Below are 20,169 nucleotides of genomic sequence, written 5' to 3'. Positions count from 1 at the left end.
TTTTCTTTTTTTTTTCTTTTTTCAAAAGTGTTTTTGTAGTGATTAAAGGGGCAGAGTGCAATTTCCTGGTTTGGGGTATGAACACAATGAAACACAGGGGTTAAGAACATTATAGCACCACACAGCTTTTAGGCCTTAATAATACTGTACATTAAAAACAGCTTCATTTCATTTGAATTATAATGATAATCATTATTACTTCTTTTTTTATTTTTATTTTAAAACTTTTTTTGCATAATGTGGATTTTTTTTTTAAACAATCCCACCCAGCTTGTTGTCACAACTCTGATGTTGGCAAGTCACCACATTGCATCTCGAGTCCATCTTTTACAATCTTAAAAAAAGAAGAAGAAGAAGAAGAAGAAGAAGAAGAAGAAGAAGAAGAAGAAGAAGAAGAAGAAGAAGAAGAAGAAGAAGAAGAAGAAGAAGAAGAAGAAGAAGAAGAAGAAGAAGAAGAAGAAGAAGAAGAAGAAGAAGAAGAAGAAGAAGAAGAAGAAGAAGAAGAAAAAAGCCAGAGCTCTCGTACGCTCGAGCCCCCCGGCTTCGTCTTTCTGAAACAGAGCAAGTTTCGTGTTTGCTGGAAGAATGAAAAAGGAAATGAAACAAACCAACTTGACAAATATCTGCTGAAAGCTAGTTTTTCTTTTTTTTCTTTTTTTTTCCTGCTCTATTTCTGAATCAGTCCGCTTCCTCCTGGTCCGACTTGGTGTCTGTTTTCCCTTCCCTTGAACTCTCATCCATCGAATGTGCCGTATCCTTGCCCTCGTCGTCATCCCTTGTCGAGTCCATCTGCGTACCCAGGCTCCTGCTGTCGCCCTCCTCCTCCTCCTCCTCCTCCTCCTCCTCCTCCTCCTCCTCCTCCTCCTCCTCGCCTTCCCTGAAACTTGCCGCCCGTCTGTCTGTCACCTCCTCGTACGCCTCGTCCGCCGCCCTCTCCCTTCCTCTCACCCCTCCCTCCGTGCCGTCCCTCAGGATGGTGCCGCCCCCGTCCTCCTTCTGGTCCTCGGGGTCTGAGTATTCCAGGGGCGCCAGGCCCTGCAGGTAGGCCCTCCTCATGAGCAGCTCCGTGGGCTCCAGAGGGCCCTTGTCCCGCGCCTCCCTCTCGGCCGCCTCCCGCTCCTCGGCCTCCCTCTTGCAGTAGGAGTAGCGGTGGTTCATGTGCTGCGAGTAGGAGCCGGAGTGGGAGAAGCGCTTGCCGCACTTGTCACACTGGTAGGGCTTCTCGCCCGAATGCAGGCGCGAGTGCTCGATGAGATGGTGCTTGTGTTTGAAGGCCTTCTTGCAAATCTGGCACTGGTGCGGTCGCTTGCCTGCGGAGACACAAGGAAACGGGGGAGACGGAGGTGTTACTATAGCAACTTCGATGTTTCCCTTCCCCTTGAAACATTATTAGAAACACGCAGGAAAGATGCTAAATCGTTATTTGGAGGGGAGGCAGGGGTGGGTGGGGAGGGGAGGGGGCGGGGCATTCAGAATACATGCAGTGTTACCAAGGCGATTGTGATCTGACTAAAATGTATTTGTTTCATCTGAAGTGCACGTTGTTGACTGTAAAACGTTGATATTATGAATAAGGAATACTCCGGTCCCCTCCCACAGACGGTGGAAGGAACAAGAGTGTTTTAGGAAGACGATTGCAATAAAAGGAAACCGACATAGGACACTTTTTCCAAGACACACTGAATTTGAACACATGTAAGATCAATTTAGTCTGTAAGTAAAGTCCCTCTGAAGACCTTCGTTTTCGCTATCTCATGAAAATCCCTGGAGCTAATTTCAGCCACCGCTTGGGTGGAAGGTAGCTGGATATAAGAGGGCCCTCATTACTTTATGTGGTCGTCTGTGACCGTGGCGAGTTAAACCCGGGAGATCGGATGCCGTGAGCACCGGGCGAGGTGAAACCGAAGCGGTCTGGCCTCACCGACGGAGTGTGTCTTCATGACCTCATATTTCAGATTAAAACGGACTCTCTGCATGATAGTATGACGCCTGTATTTGTGGGTGGATCCTCACAACAGTAACGCCGCCCTCCGCGTTCCTTATACACACACACACACACACACACACACACACACACACACACACACACATACACACACACACACACACAGATACATACAAACACACACACTCACTGACACCTCGATTTACTACTACCGGAAATATATTCCATCTGATTTCTATCACACAGGATGGGTCTTTCTTATGCCAAACCGATCGGCCCATACGACACCGACACCCTTCCAAGACGCACATCCCACGCACACATGCACACAACGCCTTCCCATCTAGTGAATGCCAATAGTCACACACCACCATGTAGACAACCACGCAACGGAATGTGCGTACGATACACGCAGAACTCCCCGCGTATACCCAGGCACGCAAAGACACACACGCACACAAATGCGCGCTCGCACGCACACATGCACATGCAGGCAATTCATAGCCACAAATAGCCCCGGAATGCCTGCAACATCTTCCATAGTTGGCATACTTAAAGACCCCCCCCCCCCCGCCCTCTCTCTCCTCTCCTCGCCCTCCCCTACACCCCTACAGAGGGGCAAAAAATAAACGAGACAGCGGATTCCTCGTCCAGCATTCCTGCACTGAGTGGCAGGGGAATGTGAGAGAGAGAGATGATGCAACCTGGTGAAAGAGAGAGAGAGAGAGAGAGAGAGAGAGAGAGAGAGAGAGAGAGAGAGAGAGAGAGAGAGAGAGAGAGAGTCCCCATGTAGGAGAGGTCACATTTTTTTAGGAGAATTTCAACAAGGACCCAGACATGCCACATGGGCCACGGTCCTACAGGACCTGGCATTCTGAGAAATACCACAGGAGTCGACGGTAATATACTGTAAGACCATATCCCTGTCACTCAAAATACGGTACGGTGGACTCTGTAGGTGCTCACGGTAAACACACACACACACACACATGTATACAGTCAAACTAAAGAATAGAGGCTTGTTTTAACTTAGTTCAAATTGTGGCCAATCCATTATTAACGGAAAAAGGCATTGGAACAATCTGAATATCCAGGAGGAGGGAAGAAAGTGATTTATTTCTGAAATGTTACCCAGTGTTACTGAAAACATGCACAATCACATGCGACACAGCGAGACGTAGATGCGCGAAGGCATGTGTGCACTCTCTATCTCACTCCCCCCCCCCCCCCCCCCTCTCATAGCCACACACAGACACACACGCACGCGCGCACGCCGACAAACGCACACAGCATGAACGGAATGCCGTAGGAAATGTTGTTTGTATTTGTGGTACTGAATGTTTATGTAATCCTTTAGATATTGTAAAATCCCTACCCCCTGTTGAAAAGAAAGGAACATGTTAAAGGTCATGGTTTGGATTACGGAGAGAGTGGAGGGGGGGGGGGGGAGAAGAAGAAGAAAAAAGAAAAAAATAAGAGATGTGAGAAGAACTACAAGGGGGAGGGGCTATGTGACAAAATAAGAAATGTGAAGAGGGGAAAAGGAAAGAACGAATAAAAAAAAGACCTTTTGAAGACATAAAATAATAATAATGAGGGGGAGGGCACAAAAAGCATAGGGGGTGGGGGTAAAAAAGAAGTGTCCAAATGTTATATACCTGTGTGCTCATATTTGTGTCTTAGGAGGGAACTGGTCTTCTGGAAAGTTTTGTCGCACAAGTCACACGCGTACATACCACTTTCAGTCTTAATCTTCTTCCGGGAGAGCAGCGAGTCGCTGTCTGTCAGGTTGTCCAGGCCTGACAGATAGTCTGCAGTGCTGTCCAGTAGCTCCCCCTGTGAGAGGCGAGCAGATTGTGTTCTTGTCAATGCTTGGAGTAATCCATACACTCACACACACTCACTCACTCACACACACACACACACACGCACGCACGCACGCACGCACGCACGCACGCACGCACGCACGCATGCACGCACGTCAAGTCTGGACAGAGCTTAGTGGTTAGGCCAACCTGTGTAAGACCCTTTCAGCCAGCGGACCGTTTTAAAAAGGGGGGAACATATGTGTGTCTTTTTTCTTTTTTTTTGTATGCTGTGTTGTCAACTTCTACGGGGATCGCATTTAGAAAACAGCCACAATGTAAACATACTACTACTTGAGACAAAACGGTCATGTTTAATCTTTAGAAAACCAAATGAGGCAGGAATGTGTAAATTATAGCATCACATAGCCACAATTTAAAATGCTATATATTGTTTTATGAAACATACTGTAGGCTATTGCGTGCAATGATACCCTGGTGGCATAATGGGGGCAGATGTAATTATACTAACCTAACCTAAATAGCCTAAATGCTCCTCAGCAAAGGGCTTTTAAATCACTCATAGTGCACACCTACCTGGAAACCTGGTTTCCGTTGGTATTTTCTCCTCTGTTGCATTTCAGCAAATGTGGCTGCCCCGGTTGCATAAGTGTAGGCCATGTGGGGTAGGAAACTCATGGGGTCCAGCCCTGGGTAGGGCCTAAGGCCTGTGATGCTCGCCTGGGCAGGAGACATGAAGGTGGGTGGAGGGAAAGCCCCATGAGGCGGCAGCGATGTGTACATGGGACCACCGGCGAAGGGGTTGATTCCAAAGATGGGACTAGTGCTCTTCTCTAGATGGTGCATACTGTTCCCTACAGTGTTGCTGTCAAGGAACTCCTTCTTAATGTGTACCAAATCCAGGGGCCCGGTCCTGTGTTCTCTCGCTGGAGCCTCGGTGTGGTGGTCTACCATGAAACCATTGGGCTTGGGCCTCTTTTCTCCCACTGAGATGCCCCTGCCGTGCGCCATGTGTTTTGGCAGGGATAGATCCAGTGGGATATCGCCATGGGTGTCCTCAGAAGCGAGGCTGTTTGGAGTGTAATAGCTACTCTGGGAGTTTTTGGAAGAAGTGGAGGAGAGATTAAGGGGTGATGGAGTACTGCTCCTCAAGTGGTCCAAGTGGTCTAGTGGTTTGTCCCCCGCCTGCCTGTTGGCTGTAAACTGGTGGGCCTTTAAAAGTCTGTCGGAAGCATCACCATTGCTGCCTCCATGTAAATCAGCAGCTACGAGCGCCATGTGCTGCTGAACCAAGGACATAGGTGACCTGTTCAAGCTGTGGTAGTTGACCTCAAGGCCACTGCGGTCAGATGGCGGCGACCGCTTCCTTGAATTGTTTCCATTGTTGATGTTGTGGTTCTTCCACTGGGCGAACCACTCCTTGACAAACTCTTGTGGAAGGCCCACGGCGATGGATATCTTCAGAAGTTCTTTGTGGTTGGGCTCAGTGTTCATGGCGAAGTAGGCTTTGAGCACAGATACATGGTCCTTGAATGGGTTGATGGGGCTGGTGGCGCCCCTCTCTGACAGAGCGGTGGACAGTAGTGCGGCGTGGTGCTGCTCTGATGGCATCACCCCCCTGCGACTGGCAGGCTCGCTCTCAGTGGGCTGCAGGACCGCCTTGATCTCCTCGTTCATCTTACACAGGTAGCGCTCATGTTGATGCAGTGGGATGGGCCCTGGGAAAGACTCCTTGCAGTACTGACAAGAGAACGGCAGGAACTGCGGCTCGTGCTTCTTCTCGCTGTGGAGATCTATGGAGTGGTTTGTCTTTTCCTTCTTGATGTCCACCTGCCTCTTGGCATCATCAATCAGGCTCTTGGCCTCGTTGACCTTCTCCAGCGTGTAGTCAATGATGCTCTTAGTGGGACTGCCGTGGCCCACCACCTGGAAGCCGGCCCTGGACGCGGAGAGGGCCAGCTTATGCTCCTCCATCTGGGCTCCCAGCTCCTTCATGTAAGCCCTCAGCTTGGAGATCTCTTCCGGGTTCCCGTCCAACTTCTGCCGACACACTGTGTTGTCCACGATCTGGAGGACCTTCTGCACTTCACTGAGATTGTTCCCAAGGGACCCTGGGTAACCCAGCAAAGGGAGATCCAGCCCCATGCCTCCCAGGTGCTGCAGGGGGCTCTGTGAGGAGCTGTGGATCCCCAGGGGGCTTCCTCCGTGACCAGCTCCGTTGATGTAGGCTTCCGGGCCCCCGAAGCCGTGCTGAGAAGCCATCAGCAGCCGGTAGTCGTTGAAATCCAACGGCTCCGCTTTTATGTCAAGGTGGCTCTGTTGGTCTTGTGGGCCCAGTGGCCGCCCGTTCTCCAGTTTGTGACGGAGCTGGGCGAGGGCGGGGCTGCCCGGGGAGGAAGTGGTGGAGTTGGGGGAGGAGCCAGGCTTGGCGTTGTTGCCATTTCGTACACGTCCATTGACGGAAATCAGGCCGATACATTTCTTGCTGCTAATGTGGGAGCTGTAGGAGCCGGAGTGGGAGAATCGTTTCTTACAGTTGGAACACTCATACGGCTTCTCTCCTGTTGGACGAAGCAGAATTATGTAGCGTTATTTTATCATAATTTCCATCTCAGAGCAGACAAAACAGAGTAATACAAAAAGCAAGCAATAAAGACATGACAAGGCAACACTATCAACAAAAAAATAAATAAACAACACTACGTAAATTCAGTAGAGAGCTACTGAGCTAAATGCAACATATGTGGAGGGAACCCACAGCACCCAGCCAGCATAATGCATAATCATTTTTTAATTGCATTAACACGCTCATGTAAATGCAATATTGTTTACTGTCTGTTTATTTCATCAGCGCACTAATGATATTGTGGCAACATCTTTCAAATGTATCATAGCAACATTGTATCATTATCACCACAGTGGTGGAAGAAGGCTATTCATATAGTCAAAAGCGTATGAGCGAAAGAGTCAAAGATCATGTTGTGAAAATGTCTATTTCAGTGCAGTTTCCATTCAGCCCGTGAGCTATGGCTCCGTCCGTATGGCTGGATTACTCAGTTATGAAACAGGTCTAGTGAGCTATTCTGAAATGGAATGAGTCATTTACAGACACAGAGACCAAAAAGGAACATTATCAATTTTACTCTTCGTGGGAACGAGGCCTGGGGTTTCTACAGTCATTTGAATACAGTCTGAAATGGGGACAGCGAACCGTCTCGGCTGTACAGTACGTACCACTGTGGATGCGGAGATGCTCCTTCAAGTGATGCTTGTATTTGAAGGCTTTTCCGCACTCGGTGCATTTGAACTTGCGGTTGCCGGCACCTTCGTTCAACAGCTGAGGCTGTGAAGGGGGACAGAAAAAAGATAAAGGTTTTCACGTCAGTGCCACCCGGTTGAGGAAGAGTAGGTGTTACAGTACACCTTAAAATGGGGTACAGGGATGAAGAATAGTGAAGAATGAAGAATCGTTTAATTTCAATATAATTTCATCCATAAGGAACACAGTGACAGAATTAATGAAAAGTAAATGTTTGAACATGTATTCTTTACATTCCTCTAAATAAATCATAATATCAAGCTTTGTCAAACAGAATAATCAGAATGAAAAGTAAATTATAAACAAAAAGTCAAGAGCATAGTTAGTTGACATGTTCAAAAAAGGAGTAGAGGGAAGCTAAGCTTATTGATCCCTACCCCCTTACATAATTTTTTTTTTCCTCCATTAATTTTACATAACATAATTTAGTATAATACATTATATAATATACATTTTACTATAGTACAAAAAAATTTAAACTTGACTTGGTTTCAATTGGTGAAACTTGGTTTCACTCTCTCCTTCAATTATCTCCTCTACAGTACAAACATAGGATTCTGTAATAAAACATATCTAGAAGCAAAATGTATGTATCAACTAGGGGGCTGTGGTCCAATTTGTGTCAGTTTAGGGGTTCCTTGATGTGAAAAAAAATTTGAGAACCACTGTAAAAAAAAAACTAAAAGCTAGGGAGATTACAAGCTATTATTGGTCTTGAAAAAAGAAATTATGTTATATTCATGTTGCTTCAAAAGGATTCTGTGCCACCGTTCTAGTACATACAAAAGCTTCTGACGGAGAGCTTTACATGTTAAAACCTGGAATCTAACGGATGAAGCGTCCCACTTATTGATTCCCGAGAACAGTGTGGGTTGACTTTGTCCGAAGGTAACAGTTTAGTGTGTAGGTGCATTTCCCTGCATTTGAAATTAAAATCAGTGAACAAACAAAAACACTGACGACGAGGGAGGTTCAGTCCCCCACGCAAATGTGAAAAAGTTGATGGAAAGAATGTGGGAGGAGTGCACGTCAACTCGTTAAATCAACAACATGAAGAAGAAAAAATCCCTCCTTTGTGCACGACGTGGATGTGCGATCTACATCTTAAAAAACGGGAGAATAAAGATTCGCTGTAGAGTCTTCCATCTAGACGGGGGCCAAGACTGCCCACGATAAGCAGACATTGATTTCCTCTTAGCACATACATGATAATCGGAGAGAATTCACAGAGTAATAGACCAGAAGCTCCCGCTCTATAGCATCTACCGGTAGAGACACACTCGGTGGCTTGACGGTGGTCACATGACCTCTCCTTGGTCTCCCTTTAACTATTTAACTAAGAGGAAGTACACAAATAAACAAGCACTTAAAGTCATTTGAGGATTATGATACTCCACATCGCTTGGGAAAAGACCATCTGCTCCTGTTTAAATCAGTCTGAAGGAGAGGTGGGGGGGGGGGGGGGCAGGTAAGGGGAGGGAAGGGGGCTGTTGAGGCAAGTTACTGCTTCTGTTACGGTGAGCTCAGGCAAATTTGAGGTCTGAAGCTGACAGGCTTAACTCAGGAAATCTCATTATAATCACAGTATAATTGGAAAATTGAATGATTCACTGCTTATTTACATGGTCTAATATGAGTTTTGGAATCGTGGAGGGCAGGAAAGGAGGCACACGCAGTGCTTTTGGACCTCAAAAAAAAAGAAAGAAAAAGAAAAAGATCTATAAAACCATCTATTTATCTTGCTATACCATGTAGAGCTATATGTACGAAATGGGCAATATGTGCCAAATTCGCTGAACGGGAAAAAAAAGGAGAGAGGGGGGTGGGGGGTGGTGGCCTATATCTAGCACTATCTTTATTAGTGCTAATTTCTAATCAAATCTGTTCCAGTTCCAGCAACAGCTGATGTAAAAACTCAGATGGCCCGGGGAAGTCAATATGCTGGCACATCCCACGCATGCTTCACTGTAGGCGGAAGCTTGGGGAAGGACAACAAAATGCAGCTGCTAACAGGCAGAGCAGGGTCTGATTTTTCTTTTTTTCCCTTTTTCTTAAATAACAAGAGCTGAAAACAAACTTTTTTTTTATTATAAAAGAACGGGAGAAAACATCGACACAGTAAATTAACCTAATCGTTCACTTGAGAGAATATGATTCCGGAGAAGTGCACCCTGCATACTACAACCGTGAGGAAACCATTAAAGCCGCTATAATTAGAGCATCTTTAAAAGGGAGAACGAGGAAGAGGGCAGTGAGGAGAAAACGACGTGTGTTTTTTTCAACCGAGAGTGTGAGAGGAAAATTGAAACGGGACATCATCCTATCAAATGAAGGAGAACACAAATGAAGGAGGTTGGAAATGGTCTTACCTGATCTCTCCCTGGCTTGTGCGCAGCCATGTGGCGCTCCAGCTGCGTGCGGTGGGTGAAGGTCTCGGAGCACAGTGGGCAGGGGAAGCTCTCCTCGTTCTTCTCGTGGCGGTACTTGATGTGCTCCTTCAGCGACGTCAGGCGCTTGTAGCCCCGGTCGCAGTACGGGCAGGTCAGGAGCTGGGCGAAGTCGTCCGGGGTGCCCAGTGGCAGGTCTGCACAGACAGGAGGAAGTGTGGCGTGCGTTTTTAGTAGGGCTGTCAGTTTATCGCGTTAATTAAATTAATTAATTACACAGCAAATTATCGCGTTATGAAAATTAACTCAAAATTAATTACAAAATTATTATTATTATTTTCTTTTTAATAAAATTTTTTTAATCTCATTCATTCCATAAGAACGTAGAATACACATTTACAGACTTTTTTTTTATATGGTCCATTTGCATGTTCTTGGTATATGATTCTAGGGACATCTATGGATCTCAGGGAATGTATTCTCAGTGTCAGAAATACTGTCTCTGTTACAGAGCATGTGAGCGGCGCGGGAGCGGAGTGGGGAGTGGAGCGAGTGGTTTTGAAGTGAGCGACGGAGTGGGTTTTAAAATGGGTCAGCGCGACTTCCGGAGCGAGAGCTCTCCTCCGCTCCAAGCCGCTCCGGGCCGCTCAGTGCACACGATCACACAGAAACTGATGTAATATACATGTAGTACAATGCCAAAGCAATAGGTGGCGATGTACAAACATGAAGGCCATTTTCAACCAATGAGAAGGGTGAACCGTCACTCACATCCTGCTAAGTCCAAAGTAGAATCCGCCATCTTTAAATCAAAAAGCGAGAGACTGTTGTTGGTGTTAGCTTACATGCTAACGTGAATAGGATCGACCATAGCATTGCGGCTAGGCTAGCTACCATCGCTTAGTTGAATGGATAAACGTTATTTAACATTTCAGAATGGGTACAATACAATACGGCTCAATACAAACAGTTAAGGGACCCAGGGGGTGCAGACTGTTGTAGTTTGGTCAAATCAAGCTAATTTACATCATGCTCCAAAAAAATATCTGCTGAGCGAGCTGTGGAGCGGGGAGCGCTTGATTCGTAAATGAAGGTGAGCGGTGAGCGAGCGGTGAGCGACTTGGGGCGGCGGGCCAACATGAGCGAATGAGAGCGGAACCAGACGTCTAGAGCGAAGAGCGGATTTCTCGAGTGCTCCGCTCCACTCACATGCTCTGGTCTGTTACTAGGCTTTGAGTAAATTAGTCAAATGAGAATATCAATAAATCTTTTTGTATATTTTACTGTGAATAACAACATGCTAAAATTGACCAGACCTGAAAAATCAATATTCAATATTCAATTCAGTATTCAAGTAGAACAGCTAGCTAGCCGTTGTGGACACTCACCTTTCCACATAGCAAAACGGTAGGCAAGGCACCTTGGTTGAGAAATGCAGGTTTCAGTCTATGTGTTGTTTAGTCTATCTGTTCAGTCCTGTTCAGTACTGTCTCAAGATGCACAATGAGATCTTCTGAGAAAATTGTTGAATAGATATAGAACACAAATGTTCTAGAATGTTCTATTATGACATCATACTGTGACATCACAAATGTTCTAGAATGATCTATTATGACATCATACTGTGACATCGCAAATGTTCTAGAATGTTCTATTATGACATCATTCTGTGACATCACAAATGTTCTAGAATGTTTGATTATGACATCATACTGTGACATCACAAATGTTCTAGAATGTTCTATTATGACTAGGGCTTTCAGTTTATCGTGTTAATTAGATTAATAAATTACACAGCAAATTATCGCGTTATGAAAATTAACTCAAAATTAATTACAAAAAAAAACTTTTTTTATATGCCCATTTGCATGTTCTTGGTATATGATTCTAGGGACATCTATGGATCTCAGGGAATGTATTCTCAGTGTCAGAAATACTGTGTCTGTTACTAGGCTTTGAGTAAATGAGTAAAATGAGAATATCAATCAAATTTTTTGTATATTTTACTGTGAATAACACCATGCTAAAATTGACCAGACCTGAAAAATCAATATTCAATATTCAATTCAGTATTCAAGTAGAACAGCTAGCTAGCCGTTGTGGACACTCACCTTTCCACATAGCAAAACGGTAGGCAAGGCACCTTGGTTGAGAAATGCAGGTTTCAGTCTATGTGTTGTTTAGTCTATCTGTTCAGTACTGTCTCAAGATGCACAATGAGATCTTCTGAGAAAATTGTTGAATAGATATAGAACACAAATGTTCTAGAATGTTCTATTATGACATCATACTGTGACATCACAAATGTTCTAGAATTATCTATTATGACATCATACTGTGACATCGCAAATGTTCTAGAATGTTCTATTATGACATCATTCTGTGACATCACAAATGTTCTAGAATGTTTGATTATGACATCATACTGTGACATCACAAATGTTCTAGAATGTTCTATTATGACTAGGGCTTTCAGTTTATCGTGTTAATTAGATTAATAAATTACACAGCAAATTATCGCGTTATGAAAATTAACTCAAAATTAATTACAAAAAAAAACTTTTTTTATATGGTCCATTTGCATGTTCTTGGTATATGATTCTAGGGACATCTATGGATCTCAGGCAGTGGCGTCATTTAAGTAAAAGCCAAGGTATGGCAATTAGGGAGGGGGGGGTGAAGGGGGGGGTGGTGTTTTTTTTTGTCAAATCAGTTGCGCAATAGTCACTTTTGGTGAGCTGTTTCTATACAATTCACTTATATGACATTTAGGTATGACACAGGACTACACAAGCATTTTTAGTATAGAAATGTGTCAACAGACAAATATTTTGCATACAATTTATGCAGAATGTAATATCATAACTGTCTATTATTTTTCTTGCAATTGAGCCAATTTTCCTTAGGTACGGTTTTGAGGTGTGTGTTCAACAGAATGTATCAAAAACACGTTCACAAAAAGTATGGGTTACTGAATGCTGAACTGCACTGTTATAATCACTAAGCCATTGTAAGACATTACCTGTGTCCCTGTATCACTTGTCTCTGCTGCCCTTTGATTAAAAAAACTTCTGTATGTCCATTTTCCTTTTTTTCTTTTGGCATATTTGAGTTAGTAGTAAAAGTCACCTAGTAAAAGTGAGATAATTGACTATATCAAAACATGCTAGGGCTGTACCGAATAGTTCGAAGCTTCGTTCATAATGTTGACATTCGAATTCTAAATCAACATAAAAAAATTGTAATTATAAGAAAAAAGAAATATTTTATTTTCAATTTGTCAAGGTATGGCGAGTGCCATACCTTGCCATACCAAAATGACGCCCCTGATCTCAGGGAATGTATTCTCAGTGTCAGAAATACTGTGTCTGTTACTAGGCTTTGAGTAAATGAGTAAAATGAGAATATCAATCACATTTTTTGTATATTTTACTGTGAATAACAACATGCTAAAATTGACCAGACCTGAAAAATCAATATTCAATATTCAATTCAGTATTCAAGTAGAACAGCTAGCTAGCCGTTGTGGACACTCACCTTTCCACATAGCAAAACGGTAGGCAAGGCACCTTGGTTGAGAAATGCAGTTAGATGCACAATGAGATCTTCTGAGAAAATTGTTGAATAGATATAGAACACAAATGTTCTAGAATGTACTATTATGACATCATACTGTGACATCACAAATGTTCTAGAATGTTCTATTATGACATCATACGGTGACATCGCAAATGTTCTAGAATGTCCTATTATGACATCATACTGGACATCACAAATGTTCTAGAATGTTTGATTATGACATCATACTGTGACATCACAAATGTTCTAGAATGTTCTATTATGACTAGGGCTGTCAGTTTATCGCGTTAATTAGATTAATTAATTACACAGCAAATTATCGCGTTATGAAAATTAACTCAAAATGTATTACAATTATATATATTTTTTTATATGCCCATTTGCATGTTCTTGGTATATGATTCTAGGGACATCTATGGATCTCAGGGAATGTATTCTCAGTGTCAGAAATACTGTGTCTGTTACTAGGCTTTGAGTAAATGAGTAAAATGAGAATATCAATCAATTTTCTTTTTTATCTTTGACTGTGAATAACACCATGCAAAAATTTACCAGACCTGAAAAATCGAAGCAAATTAATAGATGGAAGATGATTAAACAGAAGGTTTTGTAGATACAGCACTAGTTTTTAGTACTTTTGCTCCACTCTGCCTTGTATGAAATAGTAGTGAAAAATGTGAAACACTATCTAGACTTAACACTAACTAAAGTTTTGGTGCAGTTTTCTGTGACTAAGCGGCGTCACAAATTAGTTTGTTGCCTTTTTGTTCATCCTAGCATACCAACATACCATTTTCATTTTCATCTTGACCAATGGCCTCGGGCGTGCCCAGTCGTGTCACTTCCTCCGGGGCTTCTGGGTAAATGATGGCCGTGTCGCCGCGTTGGAGGTATTCGGCGATGCTGGCCGGATGGCCGTCGCTCTCCTCGAGTTTCCGTTTTAAAAAGTACTCGTCCAGCTCCGAGACGCCTTCGAGTCCCTTAACTGGAACAGAGGAAACGGGGGAGTTAATTTCAAAATTGCCCCCACCCCCCTCGAGTGAAAGATGTTAGCATGGCCCAATGGATAGACTGGTCTAATTGTGATGGGCATCGTGGAGGAAACCATTAGGATGCTACTTAGAGGGGGAGTATACATTTAAGTTACCATTAATGATGTGGAATGGTTTCTATGAAGAAAAATAAGAGATAATTTCACTATTACACAGTTAAGTAAGCCATCTTGAATGGTGGGGATGGGGGGGGGGGGCTTTTTAACCTTTCACTTAGATATTTCTAGTGTAGCTGGTAATTCGGTTAACTTGCAATTAGATTCTCTGGCTTTGCTGATCTCACTTAGGATCTCCCTCAACATACTTCAAGAAGGAAATGTGATTAGGATTGAGATAATGCAGGGTTACGACAACTTAACAAGTGGACATAATGGTATATCAGGTATCGGTTGGTGCTGTACTGTTGCGGCTGAATAATACTTTAAGGTCACGTCAAGTGTTTTATCAAACAATTAGTATACACAGAAAACACCTTTAAATGTAATATTTTACATTCACAGTTGGGCCACGTTGTGACTCAGAAAACAAAAGTATACATCCGAGACACAAAGTCACCAGGAGACCATTATGGAAGGTCAATCACCCGCAGGGGCAGTTTCTTTTGCTCAAATGCTCGGTCGCAAAGACATTATTTATGACTAACCGCAAGGGCAAGCGGACAATTTATTGTGTCAACTTAAACCAATTTGAGAGTACAAGAACCGCCGGGAACAAGATTTGGGTCGAAATTCAATTTTGGGGAGCAAACTGTCATTTGCACTGCACTCCTGTTTAAACGTTTTCTTTTCCCTCTCAATTTGACGCATAAGAAGGCGCTGTATCCCGCCTATAGTGTCCCTCGACTGCTCGCGAGTGTGCTTCCTATTAGGTAAATCACCTGAACGACACGCTTCGCTATGCTTGGCGAATAATCGTGTCACTCTATTTCACGGTTTTGCTGGTGATTTCATGCCAGCGGTAGAGGGGGAGGGAGGGAGGGCGGGGGGGGGGGGGGGGGTAACTAAGCGGTAGGGGGGCTAACATCTGGCCCGCTCGGAGGGACGGACTCACCTGTACCATTTCCCACAGCAGCGTGGAGAGACCCTTCAGGCTCCACGGGCTCGTATTCATCCTTCCTTTCATCTGTGGAGGAGAGGAGAAGAGAGAGAGAGGCGTTTAATCGGAGCACTTGAGACTGTGCCTAACACAGTTTTCAAAACAAATTGAAGGATGACCGCAGCCGCGGAGCGACACACTCGAGGCTCGAGTCGATCGGAATGCTCCCCGGCTGCTGCTGTGTGCACCCCGGCAGGCAGCCTTGCCTTTTCACCCGGCACCTCGTTCCATTCACCACGGCTCATAATGTGAAGGCATTTTCCAGATAATGAGGGATAGGCAGCAGGCCTGGCGGGGGTGTAGTAGTACATATACTGTGGCTATTGTGTTTGTTCCTCCTGGGCTTTCTCATGTGACTCCTCAACAGCAGTCACAAGTATCATAAGCTGATCCCCTTCAAAGGAGGGATATACAACCCCCCCCCAGCAAGAGAGGAGGGAGGGAGGGGAGAGTGGGGGCAGTTGTGCACCCCCCCCCCCCCCCCCCCTGCGCCCCCCACCTCTTCCTTGCAGCAGGTCGCTTTTCAAAACGTCCTTCCTCATAGAAAGGACTGTTAAACAGGAACCTCCTGGGCCGCTCTGCACCTTTTAATAAACCTCCTGTGAGTCAGACTCATAACGGTTACTGTATCCCCTGAAGCGTGTTGATCAGAGAGCCTGTGTTTATATCATCGGGGACAACGGAGGAGGGAGGGGAGCCCCCCAAAAGAAACATTTTGAAAATCCTATTTTACTGTCACACTATGAAAAGATGATAAGTTGTACAATCTATGCGCTACCCCGGTTTCTAGTTTTTATGGAGTGTGAATAGACAAATTGGTCGGACTCAAGTTACCGATCTCACTACCACCAACACACGGTTGACTTTTTCCTCAATACACCACACGGATCAAATTAAATGGTGGCACTAAATGCCTGCGAGAAACATGTGGCTCCCCGTACGGAAAGCCGCTAGGAGGAGGAGGAGGAGGAGGAGGAGGAGGAGGAGGAGAAGGAGAAGGAGGAGGAGGAGGAAGAAGAAGAAGAAGAAGAAGAAGAAGAAGAAGAAGAAGAAGAAGAAGAAGAAGAAGAAGAAGAGAAGAAGAAGAAGAAGAAGAAGAAGAAGAAGAAGAATCACTGCCAGCTGACGCTTTTACAATTAGTGCCATTCTCCAACACGGGTCCTTTTTCCTGCAGGGTTGCAGTCTCCACGCAGAGTAAAGAACGAGAGTGAAGAACGAGAGGACAAGGGCATGCGAGTACCACTGTGAATCTAGACACTGTACTCAAGTGTCCTTCTATTTTCAGCCCGGCTCTCCTGTATATACCGGGTGAACTGTGTACAGCTACGTAAGATATAAATGGAGGCTTGTTGTGTTTTCAGTCCTTCTCTTTCTTGCTTGCTTTCTTTCTTTCTTTCTTTCTTTCTTTTTTTTCTTTCCTCGAGAGACAAGATGGAGGTGACGGCGTAATGAGCCTTTTCAGTTCCGTCCGTGGGTTCCTCTGTTTCAACCTCTTATGAGTTCTCTGTGACACTTCTCCTTTTTCCGTCACCTCCAGAACATACTTGTGATTATTTCTTTTTTTCTTATTCATGCGATTTCTCAATAGTAACAGTCTGCCCGCTGCCCGTCTCTCTCAACTAATGGTGATTTTCTTTTGCAGTTCACCCCCAAGAAGTGTTGTTTGTACTGGCAAATATACCACTCAATATTACACTGTTGCCATCTGTGCCTTCCTCAAAGTCATGAATGAATCGTCTCATCTACCACCGATTGGGTCTTTCTCTTTCTTCAACGCTAATAATATGATATATATATATATATATATATATATATATATATATATATATATATATATATATACATTTAATACTCAAACAGTTAAAATTGCACGGAGGCTCTTGTGCTAAATTGCTAGTTTAGCAAACTAACTGTAGCAGATGTGCTAATCTGACGTTGATGTCTTTTACTGCTTGTGCTATGATCACGATAATGATAACGTCTCTCCCCTCCCTGCATTAATGCTCTTTTCATTTACATCTGAGTTTTGGACCGTGTTCAATTTTCAAAAACTCGGCAGCACAGCGCTACCTCCCCACACCACCACCACCACCCCCCCCCCCCCCCCCCCCACCCCCACCCCCCGTTCAGCAGCGCCGCCCACACCCACCAGGTCATTAGTGGAGACGGATAGGCGACGGCAGTGCGTTTTTTAAAGCGAGTGTCTCGCATGAGCTCCCGCTGCACTCTGTATCTGTCAGGCGGCCCCAGAATGGTGGGCCTATTATGCATGTAAATGGCCGTCATAAGCTCCAATTTCATTTAGGCCTGTTAATGAGTCCTGCAAGGGCCTGGCTCCCCCTGCAACCAGCCCGCTTGGCTCCTAATTAAAAGTATTTGTCTTTGTGGCCCTGGCGACACTGGTTGTCCTGTCACGGAGGCAGATGAGAGCAGGAGGAGGAGGTAGAGACGGAGAGCGTCTGAAGGGCCAGAGGGATGGGGTTTTCACATGACGCTGTGCGTTCATCATCAAATAGGTCTGTTCCTGTTACGGGGCGAGGTGCGGCTAACATCTGCACTGATCATAGGCTAATACCCGACTTATCTCCTCTGAACCCTAATTATACAGTTTTTATATCAGGTTGTTTCAGTCGATGTGTATCGAGGAGGAGTAAATTAAAATAAGAGAGGCAACGCTGTACACTTAAGTTATCAAAATGAATATCGTCACACGTTCTGCTCGGCTGAGGCCCGATGCTTGACTTCAGTGTCAACTTTAGTTTGGGGGGGGGGGGGGGGGGGGGGGGGGGGGCAGGAGAGGAAGTCTGTGCCGCCTTTCAAAGCCAAGACAGAGAGAAGAAGATGAAGAAGCGGCCACGACAGAGGAACTGTACGAGGTCAGAGATGATGCAAACGGGTGTGTGAACAGTTACAGTATGTGTGTTTTGTGTGAGGGAGAGGTTGGTGGTTGAGTGACACGACGGCCCAACCTGTGAATGTAAACTGCGGCGGCGGCGGTTCGACAACACGTCCTCCGTAACGCGTGACGCTTAGCTGAAATGAGCGGAAATAAACCTGATATCCCCCCACGCAGAGAAATAGCAGGCGCTATTCTGTGTTCAGTCAACATGATGACAACAGCATGTGCTGCTTACTCTGGGTCAGTCCAGTCCATCAGACCCTATCCGCACACCACAAGACTACTTTGGTCTTAAAGAATAGGCCATCCGGTTACCTTGTTTTTGTATTTCATCCGTCACAAATCCGATACATTATGAATTATAGTTTGAATAATTTATGATTGTTTATACCGTATGGCCCAAATACAAGGCAATGTTTTTTTTTTTATCTCCACCAGGTGGCAGCCTGGGGAGGGGGGCATCATGCGTTTGGTCACACATGTGTGTGTGCGTGTATATGCCCGCAGCTGATCTTATCGGCATACTACTGTGCCGATCAGCCTAATATTTGTTGTGCATGCTGACAGCAGACCAAAGACCTGAATATTTTTCAAAGCGGTCAATGACAAGTATTTCATTTGAATTAAGCTTGCTAACGTGACGGTACCAGGTAGGCTATTCATAACTAGTTGTCTGCTAAAATTAACTACAAAGTCTCACCAACATCTCCATATATATACTGTAATAATATATATTGTATATTATGTTATTACATTTATATTATATTTGTCCCTTTCCTGGTTTCATATGATATGATCTGATGTGATGTGATCTTTGCCTTAGTTTAAAAACTGCTCACTTGCTTCGGTCAGCCATACAATTATGAATTATATGAATCACATTATTATAATAATAGATCATATAATTGAATTACTTCTACATTCAGCTCAGATATAATAATTTTCGTTATAAAAAAAAACAAGATTTGATCTTCAAAACGCATTCTCAAAAGAGTAAAAAAATAAATAAAAAAACGTTATATTCAGGCCAATGCGGTCATTCAGTTCCTCGGCTCACTCACCACCAGTGCCATTGAGGTGTCCGTGCGTGTCGTCCCCCAGACGCCAGTCGTGGTGATTCTGTCGGCCGTCCCTGCCCTCTGACCCTTCCTGCTCCCTGTAGGACAGAAGGGCGTGGCCTACCCTGGGCGAGGCCTCCAGGTTGGGCACGCTGGCGGCGGGACTGCCCGCCTCCTCCTCCCCGTTCGCCAGGCCGTTTCCTCCGAGACCAGCGGCCTGTCATCCTCGTCTGTCTCCGACTCGGTCTCCACCACATTCTCATAGTTCAGCACTGCAAGACACAAACAAAGTCAGGCTGTTAGGTTTCAAAAACAACATCCGCCCATAGCTCTAGTGGCACAGCCCAAAGTAGAGGAGGCCAAAGTCACATTCCTTGGTTGAGCTTTTTTTTACGCGGCCCAGACACCCAAGGGACCGAGTCGAAATGGAAGGCTAGTAATATTACATCTCTGAGCTTGATAACATAGTCTCCATTCAGATGTAGCCAGAGCCCCTGGGGGCAGACACGGTAAACCATAAATTGCCCACTTTGGTGTGCCAGAATGCTCCGATAAAGGTGCGTGAGAAAATGTGGGAATATTCTGAAAGAATGGAGGGTTGGGGGGGGAGTGAAGAAGAAGGAGAAGAAGAGAAGAAGAAGAAGAAGAAGAAGAAGAAGAAGAAGAAGAAGAAGAAGAAGAAGAAGAAGAAGAAGAAGAAAGAAGAAGAAGAAGAAGAAGAAGAAGAAGAAGAAGAAGAAGAAGAAGAAAAAAAAAAGAGAAAAGTAGAAGCCATGACATCATGGGAACTAGATGCAGGAAAGAGAGGGCCCCGAGGGTGGAATGGGGGGGGGGGAAAGAGAGAGAACAATTTTCAGGTTCATTTTCAGTTCTGTGTATGCCTAATAAAGCAATATTTCGACAAGCTCTCAAGCGCGTTATCTCCAGAGACCCCTGCCAACTCCAAGGGTGAGTGCAAAGTGACTTAAAGTGGGGCATTTTTTCTCGTCAGTTGCTTATTCGAAGGGG

At 44.7% G+C, this 20,169-nt stretch overlaps 1 protein-coding gene across 1 annotated transcript in view; it reads right to left on the bottom strand.

Moving 5' to 3' along the window:
• The window catches only part of zeb2a (zinc finger E-box binding homeobox 2a), a gene marked incomplete at its 5' end in the record, with an annotated part of 27,561 nt that continues 7,392 nt past the window's right edge, over positions 1 to 20,169 (bottom strand). The window contains 9 exon segments of the mRNA XM_084314378.1: positions 1 to 1,310; positions 3,604 to 3,781; positions 4,348 to 6,332; positions 7,006 to 7,114; positions 9,460 to 9,674; positions 13,847 to 14,041; positions 15,159 to 15,230; positions 19,165 to 19,378; positions 19,381 to 19,433. Coding sequence (XP_084170504.1) covers positions 679 to 1,310; positions 3,604 to 3,781; positions 4,348 to 6,332; positions 7,006 to 7,114; positions 9,460 to 9,674; positions 13,847 to 14,041; positions 15,159 to 15,230; positions 19,165 to 19,378; positions 19,381 to 19,433 — 3,653 coding nt within the window. The 3' untranslated portion in view covers positions 1 to 678.

Source organism: Notolepis coatsorum (genome assembly GCF_963971535.1).
Source record: "Notolepis coatsorum genome assembly, chromosome: 5".
NCBI classification, from domain to species: Eukaryota; Metazoa; Chordata; class Actinopteri; order Aulopiformes; family Paralepididae; genus Notolepis; species Notolepis coatsorum.
This window is presented reverse-complemented; position numbering and strand designations above follow the sequence as displayed.